We start from the raw sequence: 20,245 nt of genomic DNA on the forward strand, positions 1-20,245 counted from the left end.
AGATCCTAGTTGGTTGACTTTCAACAGAGTCATCTAAGAAGATCCCCTACTTAGACCGCAGGGTGCCCCCCAAGGAGGCAGACAGGCTCCCACAGTCTCCCTCCTGCTATGTTCTGGTTCTCATCTGCAGGGCTGGGCCCCGTGTGTGCAGGTGAGTGCCCTGTGTGTGCAGGTGAGCACCCCGTGTGTGCAGTGAGCACCTCCTGGGCTGCGGGTACAGCACCACTACCTGTTGTTGGGTATCTACGGGCCTCCTTCCTCCCTGGACTGGCTCTAGGCACCCTCTGGATGGATGCTGGTGACTTTCATGCAGCAGAAGGTACCCAGGAGTTTGTTAAGAGCAGGTTCCAGGTCAGGGCAGGACTGGTGACCATTCCAGTGACCGTGATTCTCAGGCCCTGAGCACACACTGGAGTCCCCCAGAGGACTTGGTGAAACAGACTCAGTCTCTGTTTTTAGGTCTGACTGAAATCTGTGTCTCCAGCTAGTTCCCAGACCATTCCCTCGGAAGATCTGTCTGTGGTTGCAGCTTCCCCTCCATCCTGGGCTTGGGGACGTGTCCCCACTGCTGGTGCTCTGGTTCCTTAGTGTACAGAAACCTCTTTGTTTCTCCCAGAACCACTATTCATTCTCCTGTGGGTTTTCCTTGCTTTTCTTTGTCATTAATAAAATGTAAACTTCAGACATTTCTTATCAGGGTTTGGGGCTGTCTGTGTAGAAGACATCTCCTGTCTGTGCTCTTTAGAACACTTCCCAAGTACCAGGGCCCTGGCAGGTTGGTGTGGCTGTCCCCACGTGTTTGCAGGAGGGATACCACCTCTCTGAGGCCCTCGCCTCAGGACCAGGGGAGATTTCCTGGCATATCCTCTTGAGGGTGGAGGAGGCACCATCTCCACCTGTGTGTGAAGTTGGCCCCATGCCTGACATCACACACCGCCAAGTACACCATGCCCCTCACGAGGGCATGGTTACTCCTGCAGCCCTGGCATAGACCGCTGCCCAAGGTACACCTGTCATGGTGCCTGAATGTCCAGGGAAGGGTGCATTAAACAAGAGAGAAGGAAAGCAGGGCGTCCAGAGGATACTGGGAAGGAGGGCACATGCCATGCCCACCAGGGGCCACCTTGGCACTGCTGAAGACACCCAGGTAAGAGGTCACCATCCTCTCCACTTCCTTGGGGGCCCCTACCAGCTTCTCAACAGACCCTGGCAAATGCGCCATTGAGGGAGACAGGGTCGGCCGAGAACATGCTGCACCCCTCTGGGGCCCGTTTTATTTGGAAGCACGTTGTGGGGAGTCTAGGCCTGCTGTGCCTGCAACAGCGCCCGCACCTGGCTGATCTGCCAGTCGACGCTGGCACGTGCGGTGCCACCCAGGGCTGTGTACTGCTCCACGCTGTGTCCATAGTCCCATACGCGGCTCACGTCACCTGAGAAAAGGGGGCTGAAGGAGGGCAGGAGATGGGTCAGGGAGTCCAAGCTGCCCTGTGTGGGGTGACCAGGCTCCCTCCCGGGGACAGCAGAGGAAGGCCGTACCTAATGGTCTGCAGCTCCTGCAGGGACAGCTGGTTGAGGGCGACCCCTTTTGTCTCAGCCATGAACACGGCTTTTCCAGAGGCCTCGTGTGCCTGGCGAAATGGCATCTGGGGGGCAGGGCAGGGGTGACACTGGTGTGAGCTCCCTCCACTGTGCTCTACCCAGTGTGCCTGTCCCCTCCTGACCTCCCTCGTGCACAGCTCAGGGCAAAGCCCTGTCCCATGCCCTCCGCCTAGCTACCTCACACTCACCCCTTTGCGGACCAGGTAGTAGGCCAGGTCAGTGGCCAGCATGTCCGGACTCAGAGCCTGAGCCATGTTCTCACGGTGAATCTGGAGGCGTCAACCGGGCAAGTCATGAGCCCTGGGGACCCTGGAGCCTGGTGCTGCCAGGCCCAGACCCAGGGTCTGCTCCCAAATCCTTGATGCCCCCTACTTGGGCAGACCCTCCTGCCCATTAGATCTGCCCTACTTGCCCATCTTCTCATAATTCCTGATACTTTTAGGTGAGCCCCCAGAGTTGCCTTTGGGTTTGCAGGAGCCTTTGCCACAGCATGATTTATAGGTTGATTAAAGGGCGGGGGTCAGTGGTCTGGAGTGGAGCCTGGGGCCACCTTTCTGTCAGGTTCTCAGCTGACACGGATGCAGCTAGTCCCAGGATGAGGCTCTGAGGACCAGTGCTCAAGACACGTGCGTGACTTGGAAATGCAGTGATGAGGGGGTGGGACTGCTTCAGGATAACTGGGGTAGGTACAGACGGCTGAAGCAAGACGGCGGGGTCTACACTGCGGCTGGGCATGGGTACAAAGCTGCTCTGACATGTTCTGCAACTGTTGCAACCGAAATCTTCCCTGAAAAATGATTTAAGAACCCACCTGGCCAGCAGAAGGGCCCTGGGCCCTGGACCTGTTTCTCCTCCACTGCTGCAGCTTTTGGCCCTCTGGGATTCCCGAGAAGAGGGTACAGCCCTCGAGTCTTGCAGCCCACCTAGCCTGCTCCCAGCCATCCCCAGGCATGCCCACCCCAGATGGAGGGAGAAGAGCAGATGGGCAGGGGAGGCCAGTCTTGCCTGCAGTGTAGAGATGACACCAGTGGCCACCTGGAGGACGGCGCTCATGGTGTCTGACACTTCAAACACAGCTTCCTTGTCCTCCTGGGGGGTCCGTAGCAGCAGGTGAGGGCCCCGCAGCTCTGTCCCCACTTCTCCCACTGGGACCACTGAGCACCCCTCACCTCCACACCAAGGAAGAACACAGCCCCAAGGCAGCCACAGGGCTGTGTGTGCAGGGCAAGGAGCAGCAGTCACCCAGTGACCTGCCTGGGTGTGCCTGGCCCTGAGGCCTGGCGTGTGGTGTGGGGGCAGATGGCCCTCGCCCCTCCCCGACCTCAGACCTGTAAGTCCTTGTTGTAGGTGCTTGGAAGTCCCTTGAGGGTCATCAGGAGCCCAGCACACTGCAGGAGAGGGAGGTTCAGGAGACGGGACTCGGGTGCCCTCGGGACCCGCTGGGTTGGCCCGGAGACCTTGCCCCCCGTGCCCTGCTCACCCGCCCAAAAACGCGCCCCGCCTTGCTCCGGATCAGCTCCAGGCTGTCTGGATTTTTCTTCTGGGGCATCAGGCTGCTTCCAGTGCTGGGGACAGAGATGCTGGGACTGAGGGGTTGCCCTGCCCTGGGTGGCCCTGCAGGCCCAGTGGCTCGCTGTCCAGCTGTTGCTGATGGGGAGGTAGGAGGAGGGAAGCCATGGCAGTGGGACAGGCCCGGTGGCCGTCTGGACTCACCTGTAGGCATCCGAGAGCTGCACAAAGCCAAACTCCTTGGTGCCATAGAGGATGAGGTCCTCGGCCATCCTGCTGAGGTGGGTCGTGCACAGCGAAGCCCAGAACAGGAACTCGGCTTGGGGGAGACAGCGGGCGCTGGGTCAGCAGGCCCTCCTGGTTCCCCACCCAGCCTAGAGCTGAGCCAGGTGGATCCAGGGGTGGAGAACCCGGGAGGACCCAGGCTGGTTCACAAACATGGGGCGCCATGCAAGGACTGGTCCTGCAGATGAGTGGGTGGCACCCAGAACTCACCCACAAAGTCTCGCTCACTGGTGGCATCCATGCTATTGAGAGTGATGGCCCCGAAGTTCAATTCTGGAGGTGGGGAGGAAATGGGGCTGGGCTGGAGGGCAGGAAGCATCCTCTTCACCCTGGACCAGGATGCCCAGCCACAACCCCGACTCCCCTCAGGAACAAGGATCAGAGGAGGGGATGGGATCTCTGCAGAGGCCCAGGCAGGAACCCTGAGTGTGCCCAGCACCTGGTCACCTTGGTCACCTCCGAGCCTGCAGGTAATCATGTGGGGGGGTCACCTGGCAGGTGCTGAGAGTGACTCTCCCCAGGGAAGACGGGCAGGGCTCCTCACCTGCTCGGAGCAGCTCCCGGTCCAAACCCAGAGGATTGCCTGCAATGGCCCCACTGTGGGGACAGGGGGTTCACAGTGACCAGGGCTCCTGGCAGGTAGGCCCTGGCACATCTACATGTACCCACCGAACCAAGCCTTAGTTGCCAGGGCCCATCCCTTCCCTGGCCCAGCCCTGGGTGCCAGAACACTTGTCCCCATGCAGGGGAAATGGCAGGTTGTGATGGCCAGCTGGGCTCTCCAGGAGCTTTCCTGGAAAGCTCAGGCCCTGCTTGGACATGTTCTCTGGCTGAGTCAGCCCCGTGTTGGAAGAGCTGGAGGTTGGTGTACAGCCCTCATCCTCTCCTCCTGGCCAGTCGCCTGGCTTCCTGGCTGGCTCTGTGCTTCCTGCTTCTCCTCTTCAATCCCCAAGGGCCATGCTGACTGGCCAGCAGTGCCCACAACCCCTCCAGGCCCACATGGCGCTGGACCCCACTCACCTCCCTAGGGGCAGGACATTAACCCGCTTCTTCACCTGCAGCAGCCTCTCAGAGTCTCGGGTCAGCGCCACGGCGTGGCTGTGGGAGGCAGGCTGGGGGGTCAGGGCAGCAGGGCCTCCCCTCCCACACGACCCTCACTTGCTCCTGTGCCACAGTGGCTCACCTCAGGATCCAGTGGCTCCAGCGGATGGGCTGAGCCCTCTGCAGGTGCGTGTACCCTGGGAAGAGGACGTCCCGCTCACTGTGGGGGAGGAGGAGCAGGTGCTAAGAGGCAGGTCAGAGGACACTGTAGGCCTGGGCACAAATAGGTCTTCTGGGCAAAGCAGAGGTGCGACTGTGTGGTCCAAGGACTAGGCCAGGGCCATGGTCAGGGACAAGGTCACTCCAGGACCAAGGGTGGATTAGGCCCTTAGCCTGGCAGCTCTGAGCAGGGGCCAGAGCAGGGGAGGAGGCCATGGGGGGTACCATGAGGCACGAGGCCTGTTTTTAAACAGGAGAGACGCTTTGAAGGACCCCAGAGACAACAGGGCACTTTGAAGAAGTGAGGCAGAGGCACAGGGGCTTCGGGGACGATTCTGATTGGTTGTTTTGTTTAAATGAGTAGCTACACTGAGACACGTGGGATCTGCCAGTCATGCAGTTCTGTGTACAACCATCTCTGCAATCGGTTTTAGGATATTTTCGTCACTCCATAAAATCTCCTGTGGTCATTAGCACCCACTCCCTGTTCTTCCCAGCAGCAGGGGTGGGGTGGGGTGACGGGGGGCACAGTTCTATGCCCAGGTGGCTGAGGTCTGTGAAACAGCATCATGGAGAGCTGGGGAAGAGGGGGGTTAGCCTGTCTGACCAAGGTCAGTCCCACCACACTGGGACTTCCCAGCAGCCCCTGGCCAGGTCTGCAAGAGGCAAAGCTGGTTCCAAAGGATTCAGGTCAGAGACCCAGGCTTGGGATGAGGCTGATGGGAGGCATCCTTGGGCTCTGTCTTGTGCCGGCCCTGCTGGGTGGGACACAGGCACCAGCAGGCCGACAAGCCACTCTGACTTCTCGAGGCTCAGCCAGGTGCTGCCTTGGAGGTCTGGCACTTGCCTTCCAACCCTCCGAGGGCCAACCTTCCCTGTCTGCTGAGCAAGGGTGGCCTGGGGTGGGGAAGGCAGCCAGATGTCCCTCCTGGCCACTCCACCTTGCTTCAGGACTTCCCCACACCCAAAGTCGGCCTTACTAACTGGTCACCATGGCCACCTGGGTCTGGTGCTCAGGCCATCTGCCTCAGGGAGGGGAGATGCTGGCTGCCCTGACAGTCCCCTCTGCCATCTGGGTGTCCCTGGGGGCAGAAGGGGAACTCACGCCTCTGCACGATCCACCATGGTTCTGATGAGCTCCCAGAGGAGGGCACAGAGCTTCGAGCAGGTCTGTCGCATCCATAGCCTGAGGTCTGTGACCACCTGGGGAAGAGGAAGAGGTACTCAGGGAGGAGACTGCTGGCCCCTGAGGGGACCAAGGCACTGCCAGCTGAATGCCACTTGGGCTCCCAGGGAGGAGGAGCTGGTGGCACCTGGTCATTCCGGCTCCGTCCCGTGTGCAGCTTCCCTGCAGTCTCACCGATGAGCTCCTGGGGTGAAGAGAGGCACAGGGTCAGGCACTGCCTGCTCACAGCCCCCAGGGTCAACCCAGGCCTGCAGGGATCCTTGCAGGACTTGTGGCTCTCCCTCCCTACCCCAGGGCCCCCGGAGTGCCCGCGGTTTTGCCATCTCTACCAAGGCCTCCCCTTCAGGGGTCCCAACCACACTCTGCCAACGAGGAAGAACAGAATGACATGAGTGACTGGGCCAGGTGGAGGGGGACTGTGAGGCGGGGAGAGTCATACCTTCAGGCGGCGCTCATTGGCTGTGTGGATGTCTTCGTCATTCGGGTTTAGCTTGAAGGTGCCCTGGGCCCACTCTTCAGCCACCTGCAGTGGGTGACAGCAACCCGGGCCCCTGTCCTGGCTTCTTCCCTCCCCGATGGCTGTCTTTGCACAGAAGTTAAGTCCTAGCACAGGAGTCCTAGCCCTAAGGGTGCTCCTCACACCCTACACATCTCTGCCATAGGCCATGGGGCACATGGGGACCACTGAAAGATGAGGAGCAGACCTAGCACATGGCCACATGGCAGCTCTCTAACCAGACAATCACTCCACAGGGAAGCCACAGGCTCAGCACGCTGTAAGTTGTGCTCGGGAATTGGTGGGAGCCCAGGGTTGCAGGGAAGGGGTCTGGTGCAGCTTGGGACATGGGAGTACCTTGTCCAGGCCATGCAGTATCTGGTCCATCTCGGCCTTGGTGAGCAGCCCTGCCTTCTCCAGGCCTCGGCTATAGGCCTTGCTGCCCTGTATATCCACCTCCCACAGATGCCGGTCATAGGCGATGGACGAGTTGAACTTCTCCATGATGGGGTCCACTGCACCCACGAACCGGCCACCCCATAGCTTCCCGCTCTACCAGGACAGCAGGAAAAATCAGTCACCCACCCACCTGAATAGTGCCTCTCAAAAAAGGGCCCCCAGGGAACTTGCTGATGGGGGTAGTGAGCAGGATTGTTCTCCCTGGACAGACAGGGAAACTGAAATTCAAAGGATGAGGGCCTTGCCCAGAGCTCTCGGGAAGGAGTGTGGGAACGTGGCTGGATGTGGAAGACAGGAATGTGTCCTACTGCATGGTGGCATCCCCAGGACCAACAGAAATCCTGGTCCTTCCTTACCATGGACTAAGGTGAGAAGTCACCTGTTGGAACCTGAGTTTCACCAAAGATAATGATGTGTATATAAATATTAATGAGCATACACTGCTTTCTCTCTGTGTGCCAGGCACCATGCTAACTGCTTGGCATGTGCTTACGGCAACCCTCTGAGTAGGCACCACTACTGTCCTCTACAGAGGGGAGCCAGAGGCACAGAGCCATACAGCTGGCTCCCACCAATGGCCGGGACTGCAGCCCACGCCTTAGCCCCATGCTCCACCAGGGTCCCTCTGCTGAGCTGTGGTGTCCTGGACCTCGGCTTCCTGTACCTCTCTTCCTCATTGCCTGGGGATTTGGAGACCACTGACCCCTCACCATTGCTGTCTTTCTAGGAGGCGAGGACCCGAGGAGCTGAGGACAGAGAGATAAAATCTGTGTTTTGAACGAGGGCATAGGCCAGGGCAAGGGGCAGAGGAGCAGAGGGGCAGAGGGGAGGGGCTGCAGAACACCTGGGAGCAGCCTGAGCACCAAGTGCCCAAGACCAGGAGGGAACATGCTGGCTACTTCACCTGCATCATGGAGGGGAGGTGTGTCTACAAGGGGCCAGTGAACAAATGTCCTCCTCCGCCCCCTGCAGTGTCCTGCCTCTGTGAACCACTGACCTTGGGAACACTACACACCCTCTCTGACCCTCAGGGCTGCTTCTTGGAAAGCAGGAGTAATAACAGCACCTGATAGTCTTGCTGTGAACCCCCAATCGGATATATGTACCACACACTGGCACAGTATAACACCCGGTGATAGAGAGGGCTCAGTCAGTGCTCTCATTACTGGGGAGCAGCCAGGGATCCTGAGGCTGCAATGTGCACCACAGGGGCTGGCAATGCTCTGGCCCCAGGCTGTGAGCTGATCCGACAGTGCCCAGTGGGGCTCTGCCCTGTAGAGGCAGCCTCCACCCCCACCAGCCTTGTGAGCAGGGCTGACCCTTCAGCTGCCCCACTAAGATGATCTTCAGCAAAGCACCCTGTGGGGCCCTGGGCCTGACCAGGGGGGACACAGGGCCAGAGCCAGCTAGTCAGAATCCAAGCCAGCCAGGAGTCTGCTGGGGAGGAGGATCAGCAGACTGGCACCGCCTCCCTTGGCAGGCTTCAGGGTCTCATTGCCTGAGTTGTTAGTAATAACTACAACTGTAACAAGCAGAGCTGCAGCCAAACCAATTAGCACCATCCCACAGGATGGCCTGGGGCAAGCTGAGGCCACCCGGAGGCTGGTCAGAAGGCAGACCACTGTACTTTGGGACTAAGCTCCCATCCACTGGCAGGCGTTTAAAAGGATGGCAGGAGGAGGTCAGAGTGAGGTGCCTCCAACTGGTCACTGAAGAGAGGGTAGGCCCATCATGGTAGGAGAGGGCACTGCCCCCAGCCAGGAGACAGCTGGTCCAGAATGAACTCTGGGGGCAGAAGGGCAGGGTTGAATGAGCAACAGCCAACTTGCAGTGCACAGGGAACATCATGTAGTCCTGTTAGCCACCATTAATTGAGTACCTATTTTAGTGGCCCTGTAGGAGGGATTCCAAGAGCTGTTACACCCTGCTTTGAGGTGGGCACTGTTACGCCTGCTTTACAAGCGCGGAAAGATGTTTAGAGAGCTCAAGTGACTCTGGTACAGAAACCGAGTCTGTTTGGCTCCAAAGTCCAGGCCCTCCACCACAATCCAGACACTAGCAGGGCAGACATTCTTAACCTGTTTATTCTGATGAACTGAGAGAGAGGAAGTGACTCGCCCGCTAATGAGGGCCAGAGAGCCTGGAACCCAGACAGCTGCTTCTCAAGCCTGGAGTTCCCTTCATCAGCTTCAAGCTAATAGCCTCATTTGCTTGAAGGGTTCAAAGCAATGACCTCATGATCCAGTACCTTAGAGATGAAGGCAGGCACCTGTTATTATCCTAATTTGCTAGATAAATCCACTGCAGCCCAAGGCAGGAGCCTGTGCTTTGGACTCCTGCCATTTAGAGGTCAGGAGGAGACACTGTGAGATAGGCAGAGGTCAGGCACCCCTTGAGACCAGGGAGGGCCACAGTGAGGCTCCTACCTACTGGCTCTTCCCACAGGCCAGAAGTGGACAGCAAAGACACTTTCTGGCTGCTACCTTTTCTATATACAGGGACAGCTGCTGTGGCAGGAGAGGGGTACTGTGTAGGGTGGGGACTGGCAAGAGGATATTGGGAAGAAGGAATGAAGAGGTGAGGGAGCTGCATGTGTGGATGGCACCTTTCTGGATGGTAGCAACACTGTCAGGTCAGGGCAGGGTCAGCCAACCCCCAGTTGTCGGAGGGCTTTCCACTGGGGTCATCTAGGCACAAGGTGGGGGAGTGGGAAGACAGTGATGGGAACACCAGTGAGCACTGGCAAAGGTCTCTGCCGGGCTTAGGCCAATGTGCCCAGTGGTGCTGGCCTCCTGGAAGGTGGCCCACCGCAGGTGCGGCAGGAGAGGTTCCAGCGCGCAGGTGGCGGCTGGGGCTGGCAGGCCCGGAGACCGGGACCCCCAAGGTCTCACTCACTTCTGATGCCATGTTGGGCGGTTCCGCGTGCTCCAGGCGCGTGGGTCCTCCGGTCTGGAAGACAAGACCGGACTGGCGACTTCGGCCACAAGGTCCTTGGGGCGGGGCCGCGCAGAGCCCGGCAGTGCTGTAGCGCAGAACCGGGAGGCGGACGCGGGCAGCCCGGCGCCCCCGCTCGCGCCCGGTCCCCTATCTCCGGTCCCGCCCTGCCGCCCGCGCCGCCCACCCCGCGTGCCCAACTCGCTCACCCCTTCTGGCCGCGCAGTCCCCTCTCCTCCGCCAGCGGCGCTTTTCTGGCCCGGATGGCGTCAGCAAAGCCCCGCCCTGTCCCCGCCTCCAGAGGAGGTCTCACCAATCCGGGGCAGCCGAGAGAGGTGGGCGTCGCCCCAGCAGCCCAATCATGTTCATGGGCGTGGCCATCCCGGTTGCGGTGGGCAGGGCCTGCTCTGGGAACCCTGACCGGCGTCCGAGCTGCGCTGGCAGACGCGCAGGCATGGCCGATCCGGGTGGTGGTCGATAGTGACAACAGGCTAAGGCCCATGTAGGGTGTGACAACAGGCTGGGGCCCATGTAGGCCACACGTGTGAGGTGAAGTGGCATGTTTGCCATGCTTTCACTCACTCATTCATTCATTCAGCAAGCACCTCCTGAGCGCCAGAGAAATGACTCCCGTCCCAAAGAGAGTAGAGAGCCCAGAAACCGTGAGGCAGAGCAAGACCAGGGTGGCTGCAGAGTAGTTCATGAAGGAAGCAGGGCTAAGAATCCAGATGAGGAGGGGGTTGGACTTTCTTGCAAATCCATTAGAAACACATCAAAGAGTTTCAAACAACATGCTTGGTTGGAATTTCATTTTGTTCAGATCTCCTGAGCTAAATTGTGGAAATCAAATTTTATGGAAATCTAAGTCACAGTTGGAGAATGGTTTCTTCTTGCGGGGGGGGGGGGGGGTACCAGGATTGAGCCCAGAGGTGCTTTACCACTGAGCCACATCCGCAGCCGTTTGGAAAAATATTTTATTTTGAAGGCTGGGATTGTGGCTCAGAGGTAGAGTGCTCACCTGCCATGCGTGAGGCACTGGATTCAATCCTCAACACCACATTAAAAAATAAATAAATAAAGATATTGTGTCCACCTATAACTAAAAAATAAATATTAAAAAAGATTTTATTTTGAAACAAGGTCTTATTAGGTTGCTGAGGCTGGCATTGATTGAACTTGTGATCCTCCTGCCTCAGCCTCCTGAGCTGCTGGGATTACAGGTATGCACCACTCTGACCGGCTCAATAGCCTCATTTTTAATATTAAATCATATGGATCTCCAATAATGCAATGGTGTGCTCCTTTAAAACAAATTTCACCCCAAAGGTATACACAATGGAGTGCAAAAAGCCCTCACTTAAAGCAGAGGTAAGTTATTTGTCAAGATCTCTGAGCTTTGCAACTGCATGCAAAGCCCTCTTTTAAAATTATGTTTTTGACTTTATTAAAGTTTTCTTTAAAAATAAAAAGAAATACAGGGTTAGGGTTAGGGTTAGACACCTGTCACTTAACAAGGATTGAGAATTTGATTCAATCCCATCCATCATTTCCACTGTGCTATGTGATCAAGACAACCCCAGCAATTCCTGAGAGTGGACTAACCTCAATCTCCAGATGCCAGCAGCCCTGCCCTGTAGTCTGTAGGGATCTGGGTCTGATGGTGATCAAAGAAGTCTGCAATAATGAGGCACTTGCTGTTGCTCTCCAGAGCGACCCAAAGCCGTCTTCCTTCCAGCCATGTTCCCACACTGGCTGCAAGGTCCACTCAGTCCTCTTGCCTGGTGGGGCAGCTGCTAGACTGTGTTTGTACTGAGTGTTACCTCACACATGGTTGGGACAGTCACCTTTCAGAACCCTCTCTGGCCTGTATGGACCAGAAGTCAGAGAGGGATATCTCCTAGTGTTTAGAGATGACCTGTTCTTCCTGCTTATCTTTCCTGTGCTGATAACCCACTAGCCAGTGACAGGCACAGTCCCGCCTTCCTCTAGAGACAGGAAACCCATCCTTGGGTGTTTGTTCTCTCTTCTTTTCAGGGAGAACTTGGTGACTAAATTCATTCTAAATTCATTGCCAGGAGACCAAGGAAACAATATCAGAAAGGAAATGTGGGTCTATAGGAAGGAATGAAGAAGAGGATTGGGCAGGGCACAATGGTGCATGCCTGTAATCCTAATGGCTTGGGAGGCTGAGGCAGGAGGATCACGAGTTCAAAGCCAGACTCAGCAATAGTGAGGTGCTAAGCAACTCAGTGAGACACTGTCTCTAAATAAAAAAATGCAAAATAGGGCTGGGGATGTGGCTTAGTGGTTGAGTGCCCCTGAGTCCAATCCTCAGTATAAAAAGAAAGAAATAGTATTGGTATCTATGTATAGAAGATGTTTTTTCCTTTCTTCTTATTTATTTATTTATTTATTTTTATTTTTTATTTTTTTTGGTGTGAGTGTGCTACCAAAGGTTGAACCCATGGGTGCTTTACCATTCTGTCATATCTCCAGTCCTTTATTTATTTATTTATTTATTTTTTTGAGACAGGGTATTGCTAAGTTGCTGAGGGTCTTGCTTGGTTGCTGAGGCTGGCAACATGTCAATGGAGTCAACTGGAGTGGGTATGTTTGAAAATTTCCAAGTGTTAAAAAATATTCACAATTTCATTGTTAAGACACTAATGAACCTGATACACACATATATACACACACACACACACCCTCTATAATGTGTATATATCAGCTTTATTGAGATTTAATTGATACATAATAGAATACAAATGTTTAAAGTACATAAGATCTGACCTGCACACACCTATGAAACCCACTGTAATCGGGAGAGTGAATGCACTCTTCATATCCAAAGTGCCCATGCCTCTTTCAGATCCTTCCTCCTACCTCTTCCCACCCACCCACAAGAAAGCACCCATCTGTTTTCAGTAACTATAGCTTAGTTTGCATTTTCTGACCAATATCACTTGTGGAAAAGTCTTTTCTCCATCTGTGTTTGCATGTTTAGCACAAATCAGTGACTGCACATGTGTGGATTTATTTCTAAACTTTTTATTCTGTTTTGTTGCAGAATTGGTGCATTTTTTTTGTGTGTGTGTGTGTGTGGTGCTGGGGATTGAACCCAAGGCCTTGTGCATATGAGGCAAGCACTCTCCCAACTGAGCTATATCCCCAGCCCAGAATTGGTGCATTTTTATCCAATCCTTTTGTGTTGCTTGTGGTACTGGGGATTGAACCAGCACTCTACCTGAGTCATACTCCCAGCCTTTTTTACTTTTATTAATTTTTATTATTTTTTTTCCTTTTTAGCTTTATTTTGAGCCATGGTTTTCACCAAATTGCCCAGGCCAGCCCGGAATTTTTATTGCTGATGCCTCAGCCTCCAAAGAAGCTGGGATTACAGGTGGACACGCTTGAAAGCAGGCAGTGTTAGCTTTTCATCTTTCTTTTTTCAGAGTTGTTTTGACTATTCTAAATCCTTAGCATTTGGAGTGAATGTTAGAACCAATTTGTCAATTTCTACAAGATGGGATTTCAACTGGGCTTGCCTTGGTTTATCAGTCAATTTGGAGAGAATTGACCTCTTAAGGACATTGAGTCTACGGACACATGAACGAAGTGTATATCTTCTTCTTTTCTTTTTTTAATTCTTCCTTAATTTCTCCGAGCAATGTTTTCTGGGTCTTTCATGTCTGCATTAATTTCCTAGCCCTGCTCTAAAGAACTTCCACAAACACAAATTTCAATCGATCTGGTTTAATACAACAGGAATGTATTGTTAGCCATGAAGACCTCGAGGTCTCCACGTGGCTGGGTGCTTGCTGAAGGCTCTGGGGAGGTGTCCTTCCTGTCTCCTCCTAGCACCTGGTGATACCCAGCAGTCACTGGCCTTCTTGGTCCTGTGGCTGCCTTTCTCTGAGCTGCACCTTCACCTTCCCACGGGCTTCTTCCCTGTTCCTTGGCATCTCCGTATCCAAGTCTCCTCCTCCCTTCTCCGCTGAAGGCACCAGTCATGGGGTTTAGGGTCTCCCCTAATCTGGTGTGACCTCACTTTAACTTGATTACACCTGCAATGACCTATTTCCAGCTCAGGTCCTGTCCACAAGTAGTAGAGGTGACACGGTTCAACCCACCACGCTGGAGCCTTCATAGATGCCCTTATTAGACCGAGGAAGCTCCTTCTATTCCCAATTCATTGTCATTTTGCATAAGTGGTAAGTTTTGCTTATAGAGATTTCAATTTTTTTTTTTTCTTGGTGCATTATACTCACACATAGAAGTGGGATTTCCTCATCACATCCCTGTACATGCACACCGGAGACGTGAATCGTCAGCACAGTCTTAGGTGTGACTGGTGTGTTTTCCATCTCTGTGTTCTTTATTTCTCCATTTCCTTTCCTGCTCTGGATTTCCAGGTTGTCATCACCCTTCTGTCTGAAGGACTCCTTAACATTCCTTGTAGTGTGCACAAGGCACGGCTTCTCCCTGTCCTGCTAACACCTGCCGTTTTCTTCCCTTTTCTTCCCCTGCAGGGTGCCCACTCTAATGGCTGTGAAGTGATAGCTCACCAGTGTTCTGTTTTGATTCAGTTCTGGGCATCAAACCCAGGGCATCACAAATGCTGGTGATGAATAGGTCTCTGTTTGCAGGTCTAAATTTGTCTTCATTTCTTCTTGGTTTGGAGAAATATGTTGTTCACACAGAGTGTTGCAAATTGACCCTTTTGTCTTTCAGTTCTTTTTTTTTTTTTTAAAGAGAGAGAGTGAGAGAGAATTTTTAAAAAATATTTATCTTTTAGTATTTGGCGGACACAACATCTTTGTTGGTATGTGGTGCTGAGGATCGAACCCTGGCCGCACGCATGCCAGGCGAGCGCGCTACCGCTTGAGCCACATCCCCAGCCCTCTTTCAGTTCTTGAAAGATGCGTCTCCTTTGTCTTCTCACTTGTGTTGCTTCTGACAAGAAATAGACTCTCCTTTTCCTCATGCCACCGTATTTATTATCATTTTCTCCTTGGGCTGCTCTTATTTTTCTCTTTATCGTTGGTTTGGGGCAATTCGATTATAATGTGCCACAGGGTAGTTCTCATTATATTGCAGAGAACTAGGGCCTTCTCCCGGATGCCAACCCAATAACGAGGACACAGTTTTAAGAAAAAGAAAAAAGAAGGTTTATTGCTGTGCTAGTATAAGGTCCTTGCTTAGCATCTGGACGGCCATCTTAAGTGACAGCCGCCATTTTAAGGAAAAAGTTTCGCTTTCCCGCCCAAGGGCCTTTCTGAGAAAGGCTCACCACCCCTTGCCGCGGCCTGGCTGGGCACAATTCAGGAGCCACTTGTCAAAAGAAACGAACTTTATTTTTAGGACCACACACGCCAAACAAAACAGCTCCTCAGGAAAACCTTCAGAGCCCAACTGCCACCACTGGCTTCCCACAAGCCTCTCCCTCAACCATCAGCCTCTCCACCTCCCACAATCCTCCTGCTCTTGAGGCCGATTGGATTGGCTGGGTCGCGTGGGCGGAGCCAAAAAAGTCCCCCAATGAGCAGCTCCGTGGCCTGAAAGGGCAGGGAAACAGCCCAGTGAGCATCACCGCAGAGGAGCCAATCAGCTAGATGTTGCTGGGGCCGCTGTGAGCCAATCATCAGCTGGTAGTCTGAAAGTTTGCTGGGGCCCCTTTGGCTGTGGCTCTCAACAACCCCTCATACCAACCCAACCTCTAACCCACATGAGGACCTACCTGGCTCTGATTCCTGAGCCTCCCTCCTAAAAGTCCTGGAACCCAAGCCTGTTTTGCCCTCTCCCCTGTAGAGAGACGGCCTCTATTGGTCAGCTCTGACAATAAACTCCGTATGCGTCTCTGCCTGGTCTCCGTCTTTCATTTCTTGCTTACCTGTTTCTCATTCCTCACTTTTCCTTCATTTTGGTCCAAAACTCAGGATTGGGTTCCCTGTGTGCCCGATCCCTCTTCAAGGGTCATTCAGCGTCCCCAGGCCCCAATCCAAATTCCATCATGGGACCAGGCCCTCCATTCTGCCGAACGCCCTCTCTGCACCCACCACTGGACATTTTAGGTAAGATCCCTGTCTCCAGTCGACCTAAACAACCTAAGGGTCCTGGGAAGTGGTCATTGATTGTCTGGTACTCCCAGGGTTACCGTGTGGTCAGGGGCACCCCAGCCACAGCTTTCACAGCTATGGCTGATCCCTACTGTCGACCGGGTCTATAGGTGGTCTGTTATTTGGATCCTGGGTTTTGAGAAAAAACCACGGAGGATGACCGGGAGTTGTTTCTGGTGAGCCCTCTCGGCCTTGGGTTTATCTCTACAGCTTGTGCCCCTACTACCTAGTCCTGGCCAGGCACCCGAGTGCCTCTTTGGGCTCCTGCCCAGACACTTACCCAGCGGTGGTGACGACCCCCTGAGCGTAACTGTCCTCTCGACTGGAATATACTAGAGACTGGGGGACGCCTCACCTCTAGACTCATCTCCTATGTCTCATCATGGGCAGCTCCTCATCCATCCCTGCAATAGTCCCCTAGGTAACCCAGTGTCTCTCTCTCACCCCGGACCTAAAGCCCTAAAAGCTTATCTTTTTGTGCAATCAGATCTGGCCTCAATATCCTTTGGATAATGACTCTAAATGGCTGCTTAACGGCACTCTAGCTCCCAATATTATCAGGGATCTTTTCAACTATCGTGAGCATTCAGGAAAACGGAAAGAGATATAAGTTCAGGCCTTCTCCTCTTTGCATTCTAAGCCCTCTCTCTGCAACTCTTGCTCTCCCGCACAAGTCCTCTCAGCTCTCACCTCTCCTAAGGCAGCTTCCAAAGGACAGAAGATCCTACCCAGGACTCCTCCTCTTTTGACCCAGCAGATGAGCCCCCGCCATACCACAATTCTCTCTCTGATGAAGTCAACGCAGCAACTGTCCCCTCAGCCTCTCCACCCTTCTCTCCTCCTGCTACACGCTCACGGGTTGCCGCTGCCCAACCCGCATCTTGGTGTCCTCTACACGAGGTGGCTGGGGTAGATGGTACAATCCGGGTTCATGTGCCTTTCTCTTTGTCAGAACTTTCACAGATAGAAGAGCAGTTTGGGTCCTAAACTTCAAGTCCCACCACATAATCAAGGAGTTTCAATATCTGACCCAATCATATGATTTGGCCTTCCACAATGTCCACATGATCTTGTCTAACACCTTCCTGCCTGAGAAGCATGGGCAAGTTTGAGAGCAAGCTAGAAATTATGCTGAGGTACATCTGACCTCCCCTGCCCATCCGATTGGCATTGAAGTGGTCCCTGATTGGAACACCACTAGGGATTATAATTTGCCTAAAGGAGTAACCAGTAGAAACCAATTCATTACTTGCCTCATGGCAGGACATGGAAACGCAGCACATAAGGCTATCAATTATCAAAAGCTCCAGGAAGTCCTCCAAGATAAGAATGAAACCCTTCAGCATGTTTAGACCCCCTGACCAGGGCTTTATTACAATATACTAACCTGGATCTGAGACTCCAGATGGGAGACAAGTGCTAATGACCTACTTTTTCTCCCAGAGTTTCCCCGATGTTAAGACCAAATTAAGACACCTCGAGGGAGGGCTCCTAACTGCCCAAGGGGGCCATGCTTCCATCCAGACTCTCCTGCTGCTCCCCGATCCTCACCCTTACCTTAGGACCATGCCCTATTCTGCCTGCCAGTGCCTCCCGTATGACCCACTTCTGAGGTGGATACTACTGTCTAGGATGCTTCAAGTCCTCTATTGCCTTACACTAGGAGCCCATTCAATCCGTCTCAAGTCCCCTCCCTTTTCTGCCCAGTCACAATGCCCACTCTCCCTCCTTGCCTCTGCCGTCCCTCTCCTTCTGCAGAGCAGCCTTGTGGGGCTCCTGCCAACAAGCCGCTTCTTACCCCAGGCGTGTGTGTGACTAGTCCTGCGCCACTTGTCTTTCATTGGTGCCAGTGACTGGGTCTTGTTCTCCCATCAGTTTTGCTCTCCCCTCGGGGATTTGAGCTGCTTTGGGACCTGGGACTGTGGCCTGAGGGCCCAGGACAATGACCACCCACCTTCCTCCATTCACCCAGCTCTCTTCTTCTTCTTTTTCATCCACACTCAGGCCTCATTGGAGTAAGTCAGTATAACTTTTCCCTTGGCTACAAACCAGAAGAATGACTTCAAAGCTTCCTCTCTATCTCCCTGATCTCCCACGCCCATTTCACCTTTATGTGGCTAAAAAGCAGGGATTTGCTATAGGAGTCCTTGGACACCTGCTAGGGCCAACCTTTGCCCCTGAGGCTTATCTATTGAAGGCTCTTAACCCTACTGTTCGGGGATGGGCCCCTTGCCTACCTACCGCTCCCCGTCACCTAAAGGATCTCCTCACCTACAAGGGCTTACATTCCTTACCCCCTGTCGCCTGTTGTCTCTACAGGTTTCCCTGGTGGAAGATCCCAGTCTTACTTCCCACACGTGCTCACCTTTAAACCCTGCTACTCTCCTCCCTCCTCCTCAGGACTCTGCCACCTCTTCTCCTCTTACCTGTTCATGCACTGAAACTCTGGAGGAGCTCCTTCCACATCTCTCCCTCACACAGGAAGGCCCTTGCTCCAGGCCACATACACATAGTTCACAGATGGCTCCTCCTTCCTTCAGGAGGGAGTCAGGAAGGGTATGTCTCTCTAACCTCCATGGTGGAAGTGGCTCCCCTCCCCAGTAACATATCCAACCAGCAGGCTGAACTGGTTGTCCTCATCAGAGCCCTCACTTTGGCAAAGGGAGCCTCCCTCAACATCTACTGTCCCTTGAATTACATTTAGGGTGGACTAAACTCCTTCTCTGGGCTCTTCTTAGGTTATGAGCCCTCCCAAAGAAGCCACCCAACATCTCCCCTTTTGAGCTCCTATATGGACAGACTATCTCCCTGCTCAGCTCACCACCCTCTGATTCTCCACTGCCCCTTGCTTCTCATCTTTTCTGGCCCCTTCTTGCATACATTAGGAATCTTCTTTGGTAATACAGTGATGCTGTTCTGGCAAAGCCTAGTTCTGCCTCTTCCCCTTCTCCCAGTCTGTCTCATGGCCACCTGGTACTTTTTAACACCCCCCCACCACAGGCCCCCTTCCTCCTCTCAATTCTCTGCAAAATGGACTGGATCCTATCGGGTCATTCTTACCCCTCCCTCCGAGACCTGCCTTGAGGGCATCCCATGTTGGGTTCATAACTCCCATTTAAAACAGTTTTCTCTGCCCTTTATACAGTGACATCCACAGGCCCCCTCAAGCTGCCTTTCTCCACTCTTCCTTCAGTCTCTGGGGACCACGAGGCACTGCAGACCGTGAGGATCATCCTTCCTTTTTCATTATGGCCCTCCTCCCTCATTCTGCACTCACCTCCCAGGGGGACCGTTACCAGGAGTTACCATTCCAGTTTCTAGGAGACTTAGAGCAACTTGCTCAAACCTTACTGACCACACAACCCCAGCCTAATTGTTTAGCTGCTGTGATTCTGCAGAATCCAAGGGGCTTTGATCTTCTTACAGCCCAAAAAAGGTGGACTTTGTCTGTCCCTACAGGAGGAATGCTATTTCCATGTCAATCAATCTGGTATAGTAAAGGACAAGACAAAACAACTCCAACAGGACCTTGAACGTCAAAAACAACAGCTCGCCTCAGCTAAAGGAAAACCAGTCTCTCACCAAAATTGGGCCATGGGGACAGTATTCCACCACCTCTCAACCTTCATCATAGCTCCAGTGATTCAAATGCCACCCCTTCTCAGCAGGAAGCAGTTATAGAAGATTGACCTATATCCCTGTTCCCTAAGGGGCCCAATAAAAAACAGAAAAGGGTGGATATAAGGTCCTTTCTTAGCATCTGGATGGCCATCTTAAGTGACAGCCACCACTTTAAGGAAAAAGTTTTGCTTTCCCGCCCAAGGGCCTTTCTGAGAAAGGCTCACCACCCCTCATACCAAATCCACCCTTAACCAGGGGCATTAGAGTCTCAGTGGCTGGTTAGGTGGCTCTGATTCCTGAACCTGCCCTATAAAAATCCTAGAACTCAAGCCTGTTTTGCCCCTTTCTCCTATAGAGAGACGGCCTTTATTGGTCAGCTCTGAGAAATGAACTCTGTGTGCATCTCTGCCTGGTCTCCGTCTCTCATTCCTCGCTTACCTGTCTCTCATTCCTCACTCTCCCTTCAGCCAGAAGAGGAGAAGCACAGGGGACTCCTGTCCCAGAGGCTGGGATTCTGCCCATGCATAGGAACAGGGGGCTTTTAAAGAGGTGGCTCAAAGGCCACATTCCACGTGTTCTCTGTCTGGAGTTGTAAGTCACTTGTTAAGTTGGGAGATAAGTCTCAGTGGCAGAGCAGCAAGGGCTGTCCTCAGCTTAAAGTGGACACTGTTACTGAAGGGAAAGCAAGGGACGAGAGATGGGTAAGCAAGAAGTGAAAGACTGAGACCAGTTCATTTGTCAGAGCTGACCAATAAAGGCCATCTCCCTATAGGAGAGGCT

At 53.6% G+C, this 20,245-nt stretch overlaps 1 protein-coding gene across 1 annotated transcript; it reads right to left on the bottom strand.

The window, feature by feature from the left end:
* Positions 1–1,245: 1,245 nt before the first annotated feature.
* Asl (argininosuccinate lyase) lies at positions 1,246–9,991 on the bottom strand. The gene is made up of 17 exons (XM_076840033.2): positions 9,938–9,991; positions 9,690–9,743; positions 6,693–6,887; positions 6,279–6,362; positions 5,967–6,023; positions 5,759–5,856; positions 4,577–4,654; positions 4,414–4,491; positions 3,938–3,990; positions 3,604–3,666; positions 3,313–3,427; positions 3,080–3,164; positions 2,928–2,987; positions 2,605–2,688; positions 1,788–1,868; positions 1,537–1,643; positions 1,246–1,444 (listed from the first exon to the last, which is right to left on the bottom strand). Exons 2-17 carry the CDS (start codon positions 9,699–9,701, stop codon positions 1,300–1,302), a joined length of 1,395 nt encoding a protein of 464 aa, XP_076696148.1. The 5' UTR covers positions 9,702–9,743; positions 9,938–9,991; the 3' UTR covers positions 1,246–1,299.
* Between the last annotated feature and the right edge of the window lie 10,254 nt (positions 9,992–20,245).

The sequence above is a fragment of the Callospermophilus lateralis genome, chromosome 19 (assembly GCF_048772815.1).
Source record: "Callospermophilus lateralis isolate mCalLat2 chromosome 19, mCalLat2.hap1, whole genome shotgun sequence".
NCBI lineage: Eukaryota > Metazoa > Chordata > Mammalia > Rodentia > Sciuridae > Callospermophilus > Callospermophilus lateralis.